At 47.3% G+C, this 21,673-nt stretch overlaps 1 protein-coding gene and 1 pseudogene across 1 annotated transcript in view; one reads left to right on the top strand and one right to left on the bottom strand.

Moving 5' to 3' along the window:
* The first annotated feature begins 7,132 nt into the window (after positions 1-7,132).
* The window catches only part of LOC141999913 (coagulation factor V-like), a 58,849-nt gene continuing 44,308 nt past the window's right edge, over positions 7,133-21,673 (top strand). Inside the window, exons 1-5 of the mRNA XM_074973797.1 lie at positions 7,133-7,225; positions 9,517-9,729; positions 12,041-12,184; positions 12,748-12,969; positions 13,685-13,850. Coding sequence (XP_074829898.1) covers positions 7,165-7,225; positions 9,517-9,729; positions 12,041-12,184; positions 12,748-12,969; positions 13,685-13,850 — 806 coding nt within the window. The 5' untranslated portion in view covers positions 7,133-7,164. The remainder of the gene's footprint in view (positions 7,226-9,516; positions 9,730-12,040; positions 12,185-12,747; positions 12,970-13,684; positions 13,851-21,673) is intronic.
* LOC141992412 (uncharacterized) lies at positions 15,511-19,752 on the bottom strand (annotated as a pseudogene).

Raw genomic sequence — 21,673 nt, 5'->3', positions numbered from 1 at the left:
GTTTACTTTCTTTATGGTTGCTTACTAAGTACATTTCTTCAGCTGAGGTGATGAATACACAACAGTCAGTTTCACCATGTTCATGCTTTCCGCTCAGTTTCACTTTCAGGTTCCCATGGCAACACTGACAAATTTTTTGGGATTAGTATTTTTTTGTGTGGTTAAAACCCCCCCCCAATAAGTACCAAAAGGTAAATGACTTACAGCTGATATATGCTGCTGAATACTGCAGGCTTCATGGGATCTCCAACAGAATTATGCAATTTTACAACTCTTCAAAGCTGCAAGAACAGACCCTACAAAACCAGACAGTACTATATAGGTGTAACACAGTAGGGTAGAGGTTACAGTAATAATATAAAGAACAGGAGTACTTGTGGCACCTTAGAGACTAACAAATTTCATGGGCTTATGCTCTAATAAATTGGTTAGTCTCTAAGGTGCCACAAGTCGTCCTGTTCTTTTTGCAGATACAGCCTAACACGGCTGCTACTCTGAAACCAGTAATAATATAGGAGACCTACATGAATAGGGAGAGGAGGGAAGGACCCAGGAGGGAAAAGGTGGAGGGGTTAGGTGGCATGGAAGTCGGACAGTCTTTGAGCCGTTTGAATGTTTTTTATTCAAATGTGTCTCGAAAGGGGGCCCAAAACTTCTCTGAATGCATTTAATTGATCTCTAAAGTGATTACCTATTCTTTTATTGGCTGCTAACTCAGAAAGAAGTTGGTCCAATAAAAGATGTTACCTCACCCACCTTGTCTTGCTCATGTCCTGGGACCAACACAGCTACACCAACACTAAAAACAACTCAGGTCTCAATAGGACTGCTCTATTTTGGGCAATTTTTTACAAACAAAATCTCATGTTTTTGAACATTTGAAGCTGGCAGTGCTGTATATGATATGACCAGGTGTAATTTATCAGTGCACCCTGCCCTCCAAACATACACCGTTTGGGCTTGCCTTCATATGTCCATGACGTTTCCAAGCTGCTCTTTGGTTTCTTTTGTGCTACGTGTATGTCTCCCACTCATCGCTGTGTATAGAAACCAAGCTGGCTAGAGGTTTGGCTCTGTTTACACACACTGGCAGGTCAAAGATTATTTCTGGCTGTATGTTATTGCTAATCCTGGCAGAAACGTTTCAGATTTTTGAAATTTCAATTCAAGATTTTCATGAAAAAATGTCAGGTTTTTCTAATGATTCTCTTCCTATTGTCATAACTTCCTTCTTCCTACGCCCCAGGGTCGGTCAGGCAAGTTCCATCAAACATCATAACATGAGGTCACATATCACCTTTGTGAGGACAAACTCTTGCAGGGAAAAACTCAGCAGTGAACTCTATAGATCAGAGCCTTCTCTTGCTGAAGTCAATGACAAAATTCCTGTTAACTCATAGGGTCCCCAGTTCTGCTCCCCATGGAGTAGACACCTATGGCGTTTCTGCCCGATTCTTTCCTTGCAGGAAAGTGATTTAGGGTAATCCACAGCCTTGCAGGGCAGCAGATCTGCTCTGAACTCAGAGGCTGGATCCTGAGCCATCACCATGGGCTGACCTCCCCTTCGTCTACCTGCCCTGCCTCCCTGTCTGTGTACTGTCATCAACTTCCCCCTACCAAGCCTGTGCCTTACATTCCTGAAAGGAAGGTAGGAGACTTTGAGAGGGAGTTGTTGCTGAACGCCCCCTGCAGTAGTTACCAAGAAATCTACCAATCAGCTAGGGATGCATGACACAAAATGTAGCGGCTCTGCCCCTCCAACCTTCATTTCAGCTCAACACCCATCATCCAAGAGCCATGTGCGCTCTTCCTCTTGCTTGCTTGGGTTCCTTCTACAGCACAGGGTATGGGATCCATTTGTGCATATACTTTTATGCATCAAAAGGTAAAGACAGTTGCCACATTTCCCAAGAAGCAATTTCCTGAATGGCTTTGATCCCTGGGCTGACTTATAAGAGGCCAGTTTGCTCTTTCAAAGGGGAACGAATCACATTTTCTTTTTTACCTAAAAGTCACAGCAGTTACAGATAATTGCCACACTGAATGATTGTGCTGAGATCATTGCAGGTGATGTTGAAAATGAAGCACAGGGATGGGGGATCCAGGTTCTGCTCCCATCTCTACAGTACACTTCCTTTGTGACCTTGGCCAGGTCACTTCAGCTCTCTGGATTCCTATTCCCCCAACTGTGAAATAAGGAAACTAATGCCAACCTCACAGTAGAGCCGAAAGGAGCCACAGCATAGCAAAACGTGGTTTGTTACATTATTAAACTCTATCACAATAGTGTCCAGAAGCCCCACCTGCGACTGGGGCTCCATTGTGCTAAGTGCTGAATGAACATGTACTAAGAGACTCCCTGTCCCCAAGAGCTTACACTCTAAATGGACACAATGGGAGGGGAAACAGATGAAATGATTTACCCAAGTGACAGAGCCAAGAGTCGAAGCCAGGTCTCCAGAGGCCCAGTCTCCTGCCCACTCCACTGGACCACACTGAATAGCTAAGGAGCTTTACCTTTAATTTATTTTTTTTAATACTTCCTATTGCAGATTAGAAAATTCAGAGCCTGTGTTTAAGAAAATTGCCTATAGAGAGTATGAAGCAGATTTTAAGAAAGCAAAACCAACAGATACTTTCTCAGGTAAGCAGAAAATAACTTTCAAAGCCAATGTCTTCTATGGGCAGGAACACGTACCTGTATTTGTATACCCATGGCTAGCATATACTGCAAGCCAAGCAAATATATAGAGAATTTAGGTGGCTCTTCTCTATAGCCCAGGAGCCAAAAGCCCAATCCCTTAAAAATATTGGCCTTCGTTATCAGTATTGATTAAACTGGAGAGGGTTCAAAGAAGAGCCACAAGAATGACTACAGGGTTAGACAACATGCTGTATAGTGATTGAGTTCTCAGAGTCTGTCTATTTAGCGTAACAAAGAGAAGGCTAAGGTGGTGACTTGATTACAGTTTATAAGTATCTACGTTGGGTGCAAATATTTAATAGTGGGCTCTTCAATCTAGCAGAGAAAGGTATAACAGGATCCAGTGGCTGGAAGTTGCAGCTAGACAAATTCAGACTAGAAATAAGGTGTAAATTTTTGACAGTGAGAGTAAGTAACCATTGGAACAATTTACCAAGGGTTGTGCTGGATTCTCCATCACTGGCTATTTTTAAATCAAGATTCAGAGCTTTTCTAAAAGATCTGCTCTAGGAATTATTTTGGAGACGTTCTATGGCCTCTTATACAAGAGGTCAGCCTAGATCAGAAGTTCTCAAACTGTGGCTTGGGACCACAAAGTGGGTCACGACAATGTTCCCTCTAATTTTTGACAGGCAAAAAATTGTGTGCGCAAAACATTTCTTCTGTGCAAATATTTGTGCTTCTGTGCAAATTTTTGTGCGTGCCGTGTTTCGCTGTGTGCGCAGGGTTTAGGATCTGTGAGCGCGTGCAAACATTGCATGTTTCTAATATATTGTTATGATCATACTGTTGCAGAATGATCCCTTCTGTGGGATCATTCGTGCTCCTGGAACGTCATCTGTGTGATGGGTCTGTATGCGGTGCCGTTGCTGGCCATACAGGCGTACATACTGCAGCATTTGCAGAATATGTGGGCACCCATTTCTGGAGACCGGTTTGTGTATTTCCAGAACTTGAAAAATGTGGGTGTTGCTCCCTTCCACTGCTATCAATCTCCCACACGTGTAGCGCTGTGCAAAACAGTCACACTGATCACACTCAATCCTCCAACCCCAAGCTCTGTTTGACACCATTTGCCATCCTCTGCCTGGGCTCATGATGGATCAGTGCACAGCTGCAGAGGCTCTCCCCTTAGTACTCCCCATGATGGATTCCACCACTCCTCCAGGAAGAGATGTAAGGTCACCAGGGGAACAGGTTCTGGGGCGTATTAGCAGGTGGGGTGGGTTGCTGTAGGGGGGTAGAAGTGGAGTAGTGGCTTGGTGGGGTCGTTCCCTTTGACTTGGATTTTTAAGCAAGCCTGTGTGGGGGACCGAAGCCCTGAACCACCACTATTGATTTTGGATAAGTCTTGGAACACTGGGAAAGTTTCCAGAAGACTGGAAGAAAATTTATGCCAGTATTTAAAGAGCATAAATGGGATGACCAACTGGACGCCAGCAACCTACCGTGATCCAACCTGCAGCGGCGAGTTTCTGATTAGATCCCTCCTGGGTTGACACTAATTTCTGGGATCTCATCCTCCCTTCTCCTTCTCCTGACCCATTTCGAGAACACAGCATGAAAGGCAGTGAGTAATTGGCTGGTCGCTCATTAGACAGGGCCAGTGGTTACCAAGTGGGGAGCAATGCACTCTCTCTGTAAAGCAATTTGTAACACTGCCAGAAGAATGTCACAGATCTGGTTGGGCGCTCCCTGCTGGCCACCCACTTGACTGCTGTGAGAGGAATCCAAGCCTCTGGGTCCCTGGGTGCGTTAAGGCTCTGGGACCTGAAGACAGTCTAGCCCCTGCCCCGATCTTGGAGTCCCTAGGCCTGCACTCAGGGCGCAGACTTTCTGTCTGGCACCTCCTTATGAGAGCTGGAACCCACTCTTGAGCTGCCGAGCCCCTGGGCACAACGGTGACTCTTCAGGCTCCGCTGTACTCAAACACACCCTCTCCCTACACTCCACTCCAAGGTTTAGTTGAACAGAAGGCATGTGATAATTGTGAGGCAGAAAACACACTCTCACGCTCTGCACAGAGCCTAACACAATTGCTCTTTTACTTAATCACATAAAGCACAAGACAATACAGATCATATAGAACACAAGAACCATCCTAAGCGCAATGTGCCTCGCTAGCTCACTCTTCCCTTGGGAGTCCTTGGAGGGACACCTGTGTCCAGGAAGGTAGGCAGGCAGGGTTTCCCCTGCCTCATGCAGGCTGTTACATGTTGGGTGGCTTATCCCACATGGAGTTTCCTTCCCCCAGCCTGTGACCTTGCTCTCTCCTGCACAGTGCTTCCCCTTCCTGTGTGGCTCTCTGCATTGATATGCCCCTTTCCAATACTTGGCTTCCTTTGTTCTATCTTTTGGTAACTTTTCATTGTTCCATAAAAGCCCTCCCCTCAGATAGGATGGGTAAAACTGGCTTTTCCCTATGATGCAGTCACTGGGTGGAGTGAGGTGCTACTCATTGACAGGTGCTACATATTTACAGGTAAATGTCTAGTTAAATAAAAAGAAACCACCTTTGCAAGGGTTTGATCCATTTGTGCATCAATGTCAATGGAAAAAATCCTTTTGACTGCAGTGGAAGATGCCTCAGGCCATCGCTACAATACCTTTCTTACCAACTCCATTTCCTCAGCATGCGTTCTGTGACTGCAGGAGCTTTTCTTCCCTGATTGTGAGTATATCTACACTGCACTGGGAAGTGTGATACCAGCGCAGATATGCATACCCACACTAGCTTAAATGTAGCTAACGTGGCTAAAAGTAGCAAAGAAGATGCAGGAGCATGGGCTTCAGTGTGGGCTCCTCCTAGGTATGCACTGACATTGTTAGCCTGGGTCTGCGCTATTGCATCTTTTCTGCTATTCTTAGCCATGCTATCTAGATTAAAGCCGCTTGGCAAGGCATTCCCATGCTAGCAACGGCATGTCCCACTGAAGTGGAGGCATACTTTGTGTTGTGAAGGCTGTTGCTCTGGATGTTGCATTAAACACTCCCTAAGAGCTCTGTCTGCTTTCCTAAAACTCTGCTAGTACTGGTGACTAATTTGTAAGGGGAGAAATCCTCTCCCCAACTTTTAAGCTGTCTGTTCACTAAACTTTCCATCGCCAGGAAACAGCCTTCTCTGTTCATGTGCAGAATTTTCCGATGATTTTCAGTGTCCTTTGCTGAATATATAATTCACGACCTCATTTACATTGGGCCACATCTGTTAGAGCAGGGGTGGGCAAACTTTTTGGGCTGAGGGCCACATCTGTGTGGGGAAATTGTATGCAGGGCCGGGGCAGGGGGTTGGGGTGCAGGAGGGAGTGCGGGATGCGGGAGGGGGTGCAGTGTGCAGGAACCTGCTCAGGGCAAGGGGTTGGGGCAGAAGAGGGGTGCAGGGTGTATGAGGGGGCTCAAGGAAGGAGATTGCAGTGCAGGAGGGATGCGGAGTGCAGGAGAGTGCTCAGGGCAGGGGTGCAGGAGGGGCGCAGACTGTGGGAGGGAGCTCAGGGCAGGGGGTTGGGGTGCAGGATTGGGCTCAAGGCAGGGGTGCAGGAGGGGTGCAGACTGCAGGAGGGAGCTCAGGACAAGGGGTTGGTGTGCAGGAGGGGTGCGGGGTGCGACAAGGGGCTCAGGGCAGGGAGTTGGTATGCACAGGGGTGCAGCAGGGAGCTCAGGGCAGGGAGTTGGGGTGCAGGAGGGGTGCGAGGTGCAGGCATGGAGTTGGAGGGAGGGGTTCAGGCTCTGGCCCAGCGCCACTTACCTAAAGTGGCTTCAGGGTGGCAGTAGCGCGCACAGGGGCCAGGGCAGGCTCCCTGCCTGCCTGCCCTAGCCCCATGCCACACCGCTCCAGGAAGCGGCCGGCACCAGGTCCCTGCGCGGCCCCTGGGGGGAGGGCGGGTGCACAGGGCTCCATGGCCTGCCCTTGCCGCGCCTCCAGGAACCTCCCCCGAAGCTCCCATTGGCCGCGGTTCCCCGTTCCTGGCCAATGGGAGCTGCGGGGGGTGGTGCCTGGAGGCAAGGGCAATGCACGGAGCTCTCTGCCTGCCCCCCCTGGCCCCAGGGATGTGGTGCCGGCTGCTTCTGAGAGCGGCGCAGGGTCTGCGCCACCACAGGGGGCAATCCTGCTGGCCAGATCCAAAGCCCAGAGGGGCCGGATCCGGCCCGCGGGCCGTAGTTTGCCCACCCCGTGTTAGATCCTTGTGTGCCTTTCCACCATTTAGATATTTCACAGCTAAATCACTGGATAGCCTCAATCCTCATTGCACTGGCATTAAATCCTCTGCCTTTATTTTGTGCAACTTGTCCTTTAACAGGAGTTCACTCTCCCGCTCAGAAGGTGCCTCTCTCCCTTTCACTAAGATGCACCATTTGATACTCATTATCTCTTTTCTTTTTTATGCTGAATTTCTGCAGGACTTCTGGGACCAACTCTGCATGCTGAAGTGGGAGACACTTTAGTAGTTCACTTTAAGAACATGGCCAACAAACCACTGAGCATTTACCCACAAGGCATAGCTTACAACAAACTATCAGAAGGTATGTGCTGTAAAATGCCATCTATTCTTTTTTTCTACTCAAGACTATATAATCTTAGATAGAGAAGGGCCGAAAACCAAGTCCAGGGTATGGACATCATCGACCTTTGATGTCAGGGGCAGCAAGCAGGATGTAATTTGGTCCCCAAGAAAACATGGGTTCCAAGGCTACCTAGGGACTTGAGGGGAATGCCTAGTATAGGTAAGACAGTATGTGTATAGGTCTCTTATTTTCAATCCATCTCTCTGAGTGCTGTGTGCCTTTTGGCAAACAAATCATACTTTTGTTTTGAAGAGGCTGCTTCTGTGTCACTGCGTACTACCACTGACCACAGGCTCCCCAGGAGAACCTCGTGCAGGTGCCAAGCTGTTGGGCCTGCTCAATATCATGGTTGGCAACCAGGGAGGTGTGACCCAGAGACCAAGTCAGGGAGTGGTTGGATCAGGGGATCTCACCCCAAAAAGAAGTGGAGGCACAGCCCTGCCACTTGAAAGGGATGCAGTTGGAACAGGGTCTCAGAAGGGGTGGCCTGCCCAGGGACTATGACAAAGGGTACTTGGTATTTCCCAAAGATACTTGGTATCTTGCTCAGCTTCTTGCAAGATCTGGCCTTTGGCTGTCAGATGTTAGAGGCATGGTACTAATATATCCTGCTGGTTGTCTAGAATGCCACAGAGACCAAATCAAACTTGAGTAAAGCTGTCAGTTTAAAACAGTGCCACTCTATCCTGCCAAATGATTTACCAACATCCATTAATAAAATTAAGGATGGAATCCAATTTGACGTTAACTTCTTCTAACTGGCGCTCAATCAGCTAGATTGCATAGAGCTGCAAGTGCAACAAGGGGGTAGAAAATAGAGTGGTGAGGGAGGAAATGCTCAGAAAATCCCCCAAAGACTGATGACCTGTTGACCTTTGAATCCAGTCTGTGGCTGTTTGTGCACTAAATGAACTGCACAACATTGTCCTGCCTCCTCACACGCTGTTTACTCCAAAGAGCTACAGTTTTCAGAAAGAACCTTACCCTAAAGATTGGGAACTATCCTCCCATACAGTAAATGTTTAAATGTGTGTGTTAAAGAAAATGTATTTATATCCTTTCAGTTCCAAGGCTTTAGAGTTCAAGGTATTTGCCACCATTGGTAATGGGTTATTTATTACTGAATATGCGCCCAATTTGCACTTTGTGTTTCATTTTCACCAGTGCAAAGTGAATGTAAAGCACTTCCACGTCAGAATGGTAGCATTTTACACTCCCTTTGCACTGGTGTCAGTGACTGCACGTGGGCTGTCAGCTTGCAAATATTTAATTGCATTAGAGTTGATGATGTCATAGGTGGTTCAAATGTTTTGAATCTCAAAACAATATCTGGAAAAATGTTCTCCCTTTTCAGCAACTCTCGAGGGGGTTGGGATTTTTTTCAGATGTTGAAATTTTGTTGAAATTTCAAACTGTATGAATACATTTTTTGCAAAAAGTCCAAGATTTCCCAGCCCACCCCTCCTCCACCCCTCCACCCTCCCCAGTTGTAGATGATCTTGTTCCTTGCTATTAATCAGTTTGTCGGGAGAGCTCTCTGAGGTTTTGTTTAATGCCTTGTTCATACGGTGGGCCCAAGAGGAGTTTTGCTCTCAGCTGAGTAGGAGCAGAGTCGAGCTCTGTCTTGAGGAACGATCACATGTCACTGAAAATCTCCGATTCTGTTTGATGATGGTTCAGGTTGATATTTCACTGATTTCTCATCTTATTTTCAGCTACAATTTTGATAACCTCCATGAAGCCTTCTTGTTAAGTGAACATTTTTGTTGGCTGTAGACAATGCAAACAAATTAAATACAGAAATGCAATGTTATCACCATTCAGATTTGTAATGCACAAAAGTCGGAAGGCTGCAGTAGCTCCTACAGGACCAGTGTTATGGAGGGGTGCTGGACCAGGATCAGTGGAGAGCTGGTGAATTGGGCAGCTAGTACCTTCTCAATCACTCCTGAATCCAACCATGGAGAGGCTGAGCAGTTGTACTATGCTCCCCCACCACATCAGCCTGGGTAAATGAAACTGACTACTGGTCTTGATTCCGCTCTCAGGGACACCAGTGAGGATCGGGAGTAACTCTGCTGAAGTGAATGGAGTTACACCATTGTAAAGCTGGTGCAGGTGAGAGAAGAATCAAGCTCTCTGTGTATGGGTGGCAATGGTAGTAAAAACCCTGTTCACACGTTCATCAGTCCGTCCCTCCCTCCCTCAATGCCACCTCTACCTCCCTCTCTCGACTTCTACCTATGCAGGTTCCCTGTATGCTGACCGAACATCTTCTTTTGAAAAACTGGACGATGCTGTGCCTCCAGGCCTGGTGTATAAATACACATGGGAGATCACTGCAGAAATTGGGCCTAAAGAAGCCGACCCTCCCTGTCTCACCTATATCTATTACTCACATGAGAACATGGTGGTGGACTTTAACTCCGGTCTGATTGGAGCATTGCTTATATGTAAAAAAGGTAACCAAAATGCTTTGGGTAGACAAAAGCTATAAAATGTCGGCTCGTCTACTGTTTCAGTGGCCTAGCACATTCTGATAGTGTTGCTTTCTGTTTTGGTAATGATAAAAACAAAAAAACATAAAAATCAAGCTTGAAGATTGTATCATAATGTGAGAAGGTATTTCATTTCCCGCTTCCCTTCTCGTGTTTCTGGGCAGGCAGTTTAGAGGAAATTGATTTTTGTTTCCTCTGTCTTTATTTTAGGGCTCAAGGTTACACTGTTCGGGACTAGCTGTAATGCACACTAGTTTCTGAAATAATTCTAATTGTAGGCAGGGCTGGTAACACCGCTTTATATTAAAGTTGCCTGACATTTCCCATTTTGAGACCCCCAACTTCAGTTGCTTATAACTTTGTGAAACTTTAACTGTTCAGGCTGGAATTTACCATTCCAGGTGTCTGCCTCAGATTGAATTATTTTGGAAAGTTGTACCCAAAACTGTTCAACTGTTTCCGAGAACGAGGCTAGGAAGAAACACTTTGTTTTGCGCATATTAAAAAACAATTAAGACTGTTTTGTTGAGAAACTCTAGCATCCTCATGCTTTGGAGCAGGAATGTGAAATTTGGCAAAGGGGGGGTGGCCTTTCTGTTAGGGATGCGCTTTTTCTGTTCACGTGAAAATCTGCCAAATTTGGCTGTGTTATAAGCCTTTGAAAAATTTCACTTTGCACATGCTTAGTAGTGTCATGCTAGAGTTTAGTGGCTAAAATCTCCAAAGATTCTGTCTTCACTGAGCATGCTCCATCCCCTCATTGATAGTAACTGCTATTCTATATGATCTCAAACAGACATTAGATACTTGCAGCAGATCTGAGATGGACATGAATCGGTGATCTAAGGGAACGTCTCCTTAGCTCCTTGTCAGTCCCCCGAGCCATCCATTCCACAGGATTATATGTTTTTCCTTTGCTAAAGGCTAGTATATGAGTTATTTAGTTTGGTTCTCTCCTTCCTTGAGAAAAGTTTGTTGTATGGAATGACTTGGGTAGAGCACATTGATTAAATGGGTTTGTACATTTAGTCGTTCCAAAAACAAAACAAAACAAAACCCAGAGCCCACAATGTGATTCACACAAGTTCACCCCCGCACACATAGACTTCAAGAGGCTTCATGTGAGGGTGGGGTCTGCCCACTCACACTGCATTGTAGGATTGACACCATAGTCAATAATGTTCCTTTCAAGAATTTGGAATGTTAATGCTCTTGTATTATAAATTATCTATTATTATAGTCTCCTCCTCTCATCAGAGCTCTTTCCCTTTCGGTGTTTTATTGTGATCCTTGCTGGAAAGTTCTGATGATGTAGCTGATGTGACTGTGTATATGAATATTTTGAAAATATTTATTTTCCTTCCTTGTGTCAAGCTTCTCCAAAGTCATTTATATCTGTCTGAGTCCTGGGTGCAGCGCTTAATTTCTGCCAGTGCTGAGCCCCAGCACCTCTAGACTGAGCAGTTCATAGCCCCGGCACCTCAGGTCTTCCTGCATCACTTATGAAAGTAAAAAAATTGCTTGAGCCCCAGCACCTCTTTCATTACAAATTAAGCACTGCCTGGGCGATACAAGTCAAATAAACAAGCAATATATTGAAAACAAGTTTGCATTTCTGATGTTTCTAATCTATCGGAAGAAACAGTGAGATGAAACTAGGTTTGGGTGGGATGGCAATACATATGTGTATACAATATAAATGCATCTCACCTCTAAGTCACCAGTCCTATTCTCTTCTGTATAGGTTCTTATACTACACTCATCATTGCAGTATCTGCCCATGGCAGTAATGACCAAAAATCCTTACCATGTGAAGGGTACTTGCTTGTCTGTGTGAAATGATTTGGGGGTGTCAGTCCAGTACCAAGGGGGCAGCTGTTCATATTGACAGAAACTCAGCTACACCTGGCATTAATCTGGTAGTCCCAGAAGAGAAGCCAAGGACTGAATTGGACCTCAAGACGAATCTCCTGTCTCACTGTCAGAGATGGTCTCTGTGGCACATTACCAGAGTAGTTTAGAGGGAGGATGCACTGATGCTCCCTCTGCTGAACCTGTTCTGTGGATGCTAGAGGCTTTCAGTCTCCAAAGCTGCCAATCCAGCACCTTTCCCCAGAACTAAATTCACCTCAAGCACATTTTGAAAAGACGTCCTATGTGCCCAGGTGCAGCTGGCACGTGCGGAAAGCTCATGGAATAGATCTGGATGCCTTTTAGTTGATGTGAGCTGCTTTTATTTTTGCCTTTATCTGATACCTCTTGTTTCCTCCCACAGGAAGCCTGAAGAAAGATGGGACACAGAAGCTGTTTGACAAAGAATATGTGTTGATGTTTGCTGTGTTCGATGAAAGCAAAAGCTGGCAAAAATCAACCCCTCTCCTGTACACGATTAATGGTTACGCTAATGGGACGTTGCCAGGTACCGTATGTACTCGTGGCGTCCAGCCAGAGTCCACAAACTGTGTATTACTCCTCACTGCAGCATACACTATAGGGCTGTAGAAAGCGAACAGAAGGAGTAGAGTGGCACAGACTCGTGTATAACCTTACGATGAGCATCTGGTTCCACAAGGGAGCATGTGTGCACTCCCAACCACCACCGCTTTCCCCTGTAGTCTGCCCTTGGTGCCAAGAGCACATGGCTTCCAAGGGCATGGCTGTTTGTGCAGAGAGAGAATTAAATCTCTTCCTGCCACCCGCTGGATAAGGAGTGAGGTTTTTCAAAAGCACCTAAGTGAGTTAGGCACTCAACTCCCATTGGCTTCAATGGGATTTAGACTCCTAATCCACTTAAGTACTTTTGAAAATCCCACCCATGGCCTATACAGTATCCATTCTAGACATGGCCATTGAGATATCAGAGAGACTTTATTAAAAGTGCAGAGTGGGTATTCACTTTTCACCTACCAGTGGGAATTAATGAACCATTCTGTGATTCTGGAATGATTCACCTGTGTTCTGAACCCTGCTGTTTTGTTTCAGACCTAGGAGCTTGCACATACGATAACATTAGCTGGCATTTGATAGGAATGAGCTCCAAACCAGAGATTTTCTCCATCCATTTCAATGGGCAAGTCCTGGAACAAAATCGTCGCAAGGTCTCGACCATCAGCCTTGTGGGAGGTGCATCGACCACAGCAAACATGACCGTGAGCCAGAAAGGAAGATGGCTGATATCTTCTCTTGTCCAGAAGCATCTGCAAGGCAAGGGAACATCTGTTCAGGTGGCAGTTATACAGTTAGAGTGTCTTTCTTGTCTCTTCCTCCTTATCTCCTAAAGTGCTGCTAAGTTTGTCAAATGTGGTGGCTAATGCATTTGGGATCATCCTAGGGAATCAGTGGAAACAGGGCATTTTGTTTGAATTAGGGTTGCAAGATGGGGCTCATTAGGATGACTGCTGCAAAGGGGCTGGAGGGCAACAATGAATATAACTTAGTTTTTAACTCTTTGGAAAGTGCTCAGATGAGCCTCATTATAAAAAAAACCTGGAGATTGACCAGCTTTTTCAGGAGAAACAGAGAACTTTTGCAGTTCAGTAGGCAAAAAATCTTTTCTGCTCATCTTTAACAGTGGATGTTAGTTTCCCCCTCGAGTGAACAGATCTCTGTCGTAATGGATCAGTGGATTCCCTCTTGTGAAAGGATGGAGGGCTCATTTAACAGAAAAGGGGCAGTTCTTGCTGTCAGTTAGGCTGGTATTTTCAAGGGAGGCTATGCAAGTTAGTTGCTGAGCTCTCAGTGACTCCCACAAGCCCCTTTGAAAATACTACCCTTAATGCCTGCACTCTTCTTTTTTTTCAACCTGAATAGACTCAGGTCAATGAGTGAATGTTTTCATGCATCCTGAGCTGATGGGCTGTAGGAATGCCGTGTTCATACGACTAACAGTAACCATTGTACTGTGTCTCTCTTCAACCAGCTGGAATGCACGGTTACCTCAACATAACAGAATGTGCGGGGAAAGACGTGTTCAAGAAGAAATTATCCTTTAAGGAACTGCGTATGATTAAGGACTGGGAATATTTCATTGCTGCGGAAGAAGTCACCTGGGATTATGCTCCAGAAATTCCAGAGACCATTGATAGGTAAAATGGTGAACTATACTGTGCTGATGAATGTTAACTTGAGGCGGGTTAGGAAATGCGCTATATAATGTAAAGTCCTAGCCCTTAAGAACTCCTTCTGCATATTTTTCACAGGAACTCAATCTTGTAGAAGAGGAGGAATATTAGAGGCAGGGTTGCATGGTATTTATGGAATGCACTATATAGAAGTCCTAGGGTACGTCTACACTACAAAATTAGGTCGATTTTATAGAAGTCGATTTTTAGACATCAATTTTATACAGTCGATTGTGTATGTCCCCACCAAGTGTACTAAGTCGGTGGAGTGCATCCTCAGTACCGTGACTAGGATTGACTTACGGAGCGGTGCACTGTGGGTACCTATCCCACAGTTCCCGCAGTCTTCGCTGCCCATTGGAATTCTGGGTTAAGCTCCCAGTGCCTGATGGGGCTAAAACATTGTCAAAGGTGGTTTTGGGTAGATGTCGTCAGTCGCCCCTCCCTCCCTGAAAGCAACGGCAGACAATCATTTTGCCCCTTTTTTCCTGGGTTACCCATGCTGATGCCGTACCATGGCAAGCATGGAGCCCACTCGGCTCACCGCTGCTGTTGTGAGCATTGTAAACACCTCGTGCATTATCTTGGAGTATGTACAGAACCAGGCTAAGAGACACCAGCTCGAGGATGATTGTGATGAGGACATGGACACAGACAGTCCTGAAAGCATGGGCTGTGGCAATTGGGACATCATGGTGGCAGTGGGGCTGGTTGATACAGTGGAACGCCGATTCTGGGCCCAGCAAACAAGCACAGACTGGTGGGACCGCATAGTGTTGCAGATCCTGGAAGCCTAGGGAGTCTGACACCGCAAGGCAGCAGGAGGTTTCCTAGGCGAGTGGTGCTGTTGTGCAGACAAAGGCCATGTCTATTCGACAAAATGATGTCGACCTAAGTTACATCAGCATACAGCCACTGCAGTAATTACATCAGTTTTGCGTGTCCACATTGTGCTCTTTTTGTTGGCGGTGCGCATTCTCACTAGCAGCACTCGCATCGATGCAAAACGAGTCGCGCAGGGGTGACTAGGAACATGATTTCAACGTCTCATAATGCAGTGTTCTCCATCCCATAATTTCATCTGCATCCCATAATGTTCCACGCCTCTTCTCAAAATCCCCACAAACCTGTGCATCCCTCCTGGCTGTCCATTATCTGTGTCAGAAGCATGGATCCTGCACAGCTCTGCACTGTTGTGATGAGTGTTGTGAGAAAGGCATGCCTAGTCCTGCAGTATTTGCAGAGCCGCCAGATTTGCTGCAGGGAATGTGACAATTTCTTGGAGGCTAGATTTGCTCTTGGACGCAGAAAGAAACAATTCAAAGTTGTTGACGGCATTCATGATGGAGCTGGAGCTGGGCCGGAGAAAGAAACACTGACGGGTGGGATCACGTCAGGTTTGGGAAGATGAGCAGTGGCTGCAGAACTTTCGGATGTTCTTGGATCTATGTGCCGAGCTCACCCCAGCCCTCCTGCTCAGCAACACCAAAATGAGATCTGCACTGAGAGTGGAGAAGTGAGTGGTAATTGCACTGTGGAAACTTGCAATGCCCGACTGCTACTGATCAGTCGGGACTCAGTCTGGAGTTGGGAAATCCAACAAGTTTCCACATACACGGGTCAGTTATGTGCAGCTGTGATTGTCCAGCGTGGTGTGGTAGGGATAGTGCAGAGGTCCCAGAATGCAGTTCTCTTTGGGCTGCAGAAGGAGGCGAGCACAAGATGGTTGAACCTGAAGCTCAACAAGAGTCTGCAGCATGTCTGTTTGCCGCTTGAGAAGTGCTAGCATCTCCTGCTGCACGTCTCTGTCCTTTTCCTGCACCTTTCTATCCCTGGCCTGCTGTCCTCAAGGGTGAACATCCAAGCCCCATGCTTGGTATCCAAAGCAGCAGAGGCTTGCAGGATCTCTTGGAACATGCCATCCCTCATTTTCCTTCTCCTCCTTATCTGGCTGAGCCGTTCTACTGGTGTGGATGGAGAGACACCCCCCCCCAAGGCCACATTTCCAGCTGCAAAGGGTACAATGCACAGAGGTACTACTGTGAGTGTATTCACAAGATAAATGGAAACTTGGTAAACTGAACTCACTCCCCTTCATCCACACAAGTTGCAAGCACTAGATTCTCGTTTCTCCTTGTGATCGATACAGCCCGGCTGCAGTCCAGTCATCATGAGTACAACCATGAAGGGAAGGGGTGGGGGGGGGGACAATGGGGATAGCTCACGGGCATGAGTGTGTGCATCTAGGGCAATTGAACAGAATACTGGCACTGTTTTCCACAGGCGGTGGTGATTTTAGCTGATATCTTACTCCTGAGGGTAATGGAGGCTGGAAGGGAACAGATCCTGCAGGTATCTGGCTGCAAACCAGGGCCGTATGCTGCCTGTCCATGTGCTGCAATGGTTCTGGTTGAACTAATCGCTGAGGGTATGTCTACACTACAAAATTAGGTCAAATGTATAGAAGTCGATTTTTAGGAAGCGATTTTATACAGTCGATTGTGTGTGTCTCCAGTAAGCGCATTAAGTCGGCGGAGTGCGTCCACAGTACCGTGGCTAGCGTCAACTTTCGGAGTGTTGCACTGTGGGTAGCTATCCCACAGTTCCCGCAGTCTCCGCTGCCCATTGGAATTCTTGGTTGAGCTCCCAATGCCTGATAGGGCAAAAACATTGTCGCGGGTGGTTTTGGGTACATGTAGTCAGTCGCCCTTCCCTCCGTGAAAGCAACGGCAGACAATTGTTTCGCACCTTTTTTCCATGCAGACGCCATACTGCTGTCAGCAGACGGTGCAGTAGGACTGCTAACCGTCGTCGTCATCCACTGCTTCTGCTGCAACTCTGCTCTCCTGGTGCCATGAATCCACCTGGCAGGTTCTCTCGTTGTTCTGTATAAATATCTATTCTCGTGGCATCAGTCATCATCCACCACTTCCGCTGCAACTCTGCTCTCCTGCAGACGCCATACCACGGCAAGCATGGAGCCCGCTCAGCTCACCACTGCTGTTGTGAGCATTGTAAACACCTCGCACATTATCCTGCAGTATGTGCAGAACCTGCAAAAGCAGGCGAGGAGGGGACGATAGCGCAATCACAATAGTGATGAGGACATGGACACAGACTTCTCTCAAAGCACGGGCCCTGGCAATTTGGACATCATGGTGGTAATGTGGCAGGTTCCTGCCATGGAACGCTGATTCTGGGCCTAGGAAACAAGCACAGACTGGTGGGACCGCATAGTGTTGCAAGTATGGGATGATTCACAGTGGCTGCGAAACTTTCGCACGTGTAAGGCCACTTTCCTTGAACTTTGTGAGTTGCTTTCCCCCACCCTGAAGCACAGGAATACCAAGATGAGAGCCACCCTGGCAGTTGAGAAGCGAGTGGCAATAGCCCTGTGGAAGCTTGTAACGCCTGACTGCTACCGGTCAGTCGGGAATCAATTTGGAGTGGGTAAATCTACTGTGGGGGTTGCTGTGATCCACGTAGCCAATGCAATCACTGATGTTCTGCTATCAAGGGAAGTGACTCTGGGAAATGTGCAGGTCGTAGTGGATGGCTTTGCTGCAATGGGGTTCCCTAACTGTGCTGGGGCGATAGATGGAACGCATATCCCTATCTTGACACTGGCCCACCATGCCCACCAGTATGTAAGCTGCAAGGGGTACTTCTCAATGGTGCTGCAAGCGCTGGTGGATCACAAGAGATGTTTCACTGACATCAACGTGGGATGGCCAGGAAAGGTGCATGACGCTTGCATCTTCAGGAACTCAGGGCTGTTCGAGCAGTTGCAAGAAGGGACTTACTTCCCAGACCAGAAAATTACTGTTGCGGATGTTGAAATGCCAATAGTTATCCTTGGGGACCCAGCCTACCCCTTGCTCCCATGGCTCATGAAGCCGTACACAGGCAGCCTGGACAGTAGTAAGGAGCAGTTCAACTATAGGCTGAGCAAGTGCAGAATGGTAGTAGAATGTGCCTTTGGATGTTTGAAAGCTCGCTGGTGCTGTTCGCTGACTAGGTTATACCTCAGCACAACCAACATTCCTATTGTTGTTGCTGCTTGCTGTGTGCTCCATAATATCTGAGAGACTAAGGGGGAGATGTTTATGGAGGGGTGGGAGGTTAAGGCAAATTGTCCGGTGGCCGATTATGCACAGCCAGACACTAGGGTGATTAGAAGAGCACAGCTAGGCACGCTGTGCATCAGAGAAGCTTTGAAAACCTGGCCAGGCTACGGTGTGACAGTTCTGTTTGTTTCTCCTTGATGAAAACCCACGCCCTTGGTTGACTCTACTTCCCTGTAAGGCAACCGACCTCCCCCCTTCAATCACTGCTTTCAGAGGCAATAAAGTCATTATTGTTTCAAAATCATGCATTCTTTATTAATTCATCGTACAAACAGGGGGAAAACTCGCAAGGTAGCCCAGGAGGGGTGGGTGAGGAGGGAAGCACTGGGTGGGGCGGTGGATGAGGGGAGGCAGGAAGGACAAGGCCACACTACAGTTCAAAACTTATTGAATGCCAGCCTTCTGTTGCTTGGGCAATCCTCTGGGGTGGAGTGGCTGGGTGCCCGTAGCCCCCCCACCCCCCGCGTTCTTGGCATCTGGGTGAGGAGGATATGGAACTTGGGGAGGAGGGCAGGTGGTTATACAGGGGCTGCAGCAGTGGTCTGTGCTCCTGCTGCCTTTCCTGCAGCTCCACCAGATACCTGAGCATGTCAGTTTGCTCCCCCGTTAGGCTCAGGGTTGCATCCTGCCTCCTCTCATCACGTTCATTTAACGCTTGCCTGGACTCTGCCACTGTCTGCCTTCACGCATTCTGCTGGGCTCTTTCAGTGCGGGAGGACTACATGAACTCTGAGAACATGTCATGGCGAGTGCGTTTCTTTCGCCTTCTAACCTGCGCTAGCCTCTGGGGTGGAGATGATAGGGGGAGCGTAGAAACATTTGCAGCTGCAGGAGGAAAAGAAATACATTTTAGAGAACAAAGGGAAGACTATTTCACACTGAATCAAGCAATTCACATTACATAGCACATGTGCTTCACACAAACACACCCCACCATGTGGCTAGTATCAGGGAAGATCCCTCTCAGCCAAACGTGGACAGCTCAGCATGAACAGGCCTCCCCCCACAGCGTGGCAAAGGCTTTTAGAGTACCTCCAGGAGAGCTTCATGGAGATGTCCCTGGAGGATTTCCGCTCCATCCCCAGACACGTTAACAGACTTTTCCAGTAGCTATACTGGGCACAAATGCATCCCAAGTTTCAGGGCAAACTAATCATTAAACACACTTGCTTTTAAACCCTGTATTATATTTACAAAGGTACACTCACCAGAGGTGCCTTCTCTGGCTTCATGGTCCGGGAGCCTGCCTTCGGAGTGTTGGGAGGGTATTGGCTCCAGGGTGATGAACAGTTCCTGGCTGCCGGGGAGAAGGGAGTCTTCACTTGGCTGCTGTGTGTTATCCTCATCCTCCTCCTCCTCCTCCTCATCTTCCTCATCCACAAAATCCTCATCCCTGTTGCGTGAGACTCCCCCCTTGGGGTAGTGGTAGGAGCCCCCACTAGAATTGCATGCAACTCATCATAGAAGCGACATATATGGGGCTCTGACCCGGAGCGACTATTTGCATCCTCTGTTTTTTGGTAGGCTTGCCTCAGCTCCTTAATTTTCAAGTGACACTGCTGTGTCCCCCTGTTGTAGCCTCTGTCCATCATGCACTTGGAGATTTTGGCAAATATATCGGCATTTCGTCTTTTGGAACGTAGTTCTGATAGCACGGATTCTTCTCCCCATACAGCGATCAGATCCAGTACCTCCCATTCGGTCCATGCTGGAGCTCTTTTGCGATTCTGGGACTCCATGGTCACCTGTGCTGATGAGCTCGCCATGCTGGCCAAATAGGAAATTAAATTCAAAAGTTCCCAGGGCTTTTCCTGTCTACCTGGCCAGTGCATCTGAGTTGAGAGTGCTGTACACAGCGGTCACAATGGAGCACTCTGGGATAGCTCCCGGGGGCCAATACTGTCAAATTGTGTCCACACTACCCCAAATTCGACCCAGCAAGGTCGATTTTAGCACTAAACCCCTCGCTGGGGAGGAGTACAGAAATCGATTTTAAGATTCCATTAAGTTGACAAAACAGGCTTGGTCGTGTGGACGGATGCAGGGTTAAATTGACCTAACGCTACTAAATTCGACCTAAACTAGTAGTGTAGACCAGGGCTTAGTGGTGTAGGAAAGTGTCCTACCACAGCAGAAGAAATAAGGAAGCCCTCTCCAGAAACCTTTGGCTGAGAACTGCACACTACATCCCGAGAAGTTTCCTCATGATCTCTATGGAGGATACATAGGACATCCTGGAGCGCACAAACTGCAGGACCCTCTGCCTAACTCTAGAGGGGGCTGAAAAGCAGATAGCAACTCTACCTCTATTGGTTGTTTCACTACCTTACCTAGCATCAGTAAAAAAAGAGTAAATCAACAGACGTGTCCTGCAACTTTGGGCCTTCCATCCTTGCAATTTCAAAGCAAACTGCATACTTACAAGAAATTCCTTCCCCTCCATCAGGCTCGCTTATTTTGGACTGTAGGGACTAGCTGGACTGCGCAGGACTCAAAAATATGTCCTGACTTGCTGCACCACTGGATATCTTGGTTGCCTGTCCCCATACTCCTCCTCCTCCTCGCTGTTCACAGCAGAGGGCCTGAGACTCAGGTTCCTCCGAAGAATCCACAGGGCTCTTGCGGGTGGTGGTGGTAGGTTTTCCATTGAGGATAGCATGCAGCTCTTTGTAAAAGTGGCAGGTCTGCAGCTCCACACCAGAGCAATTGTTGGCCTCCCTTGCCTTCTGGTACGCCTGCTGCAGCTCCTTGGCTTTCACGCAGCACTGCTGCAGGTCCCTGTTGTAGTCCTTTTTTCCTCAGTTTGCAGAATATGTTCCGTACATTCAGATCTAATATCATTTGAAGCCCCCTTTGATAATGCCATCCTAAAATAGAAACTCTCTTTTGGGCTACATAGATTTTTTTTTTCCCCTTGGGATTGCAGCTTTTGTACTCTATGGGTAGCTGTAATATAGTCACTGATGGGGGTGGGAGACACCCCAGAGGCTATGGTGGATGTCTGAAGCATGTAATTCAGGTTGGGAGTTGGCAAATAGCACAATGTAGAGTTGGTTGGGAATAAAGGATGCAGATTTAGGAGCTTTGCAGGTTGCAGTCTTGTATCAGACTGTCTTAACCTGCTGGCGGGAAGACATCTGGTGTTGCAGAAAGCGACTTAACACAGTGGATGGTGCTTTTCACTCATCAAGCAGCTTCTATGGTTTTCTCCAAGGTAAGGCCTTTTATCATGAGGAGTTGTTCACAAATCTTGGGGGAACTTGTTGTCTTCATGACAATTTGATCTCTGATCATTTCATCTGTTAAATTGACAAATTCACACAACCTATCCCTGGCAGGGCCCAGGTCAGATGACCCCAAGGCACAGATATTTCACTCTCAGTGCCAGAGCGTCAAGTTAAGCCTGGTCTACATTACAGAGTTAGGTCAATGCAAGGCATCTTACGGTGACCTAACTATGGAAGTGTCAACCCTTAAATTCCAATCCCGCCGACATAACTGCCCCACTCTGCCAACTAAACTCCACCTCCATGAGCAGCGTAGAGTCAGGATTGATGTAGTTAGGTTGATGCAGTGTCAGTGTAGACACTGCGTTACTTACATCAACTTAGTGGCCTCCGGGAGGTGTCCCACAATGTCCCTCCTTTGATCTCTCTCTGC

This window comes from Natator depressus, chromosome 1, assembly GCF_965152275.1.
Source record: "Natator depressus isolate rNatDep1 chromosome 1, rNatDep2.hap1, whole genome shotgun sequence".
NCBI lineage: Eukaryota > Metazoa > Chordata > Testudines > Cheloniidae > Natator > Natator depressus.
The sequence above is the reverse complement of the archived record's forward strand: the minus strand, read 5'-3'. Positions and strand labels throughout refer to the sequence as shown.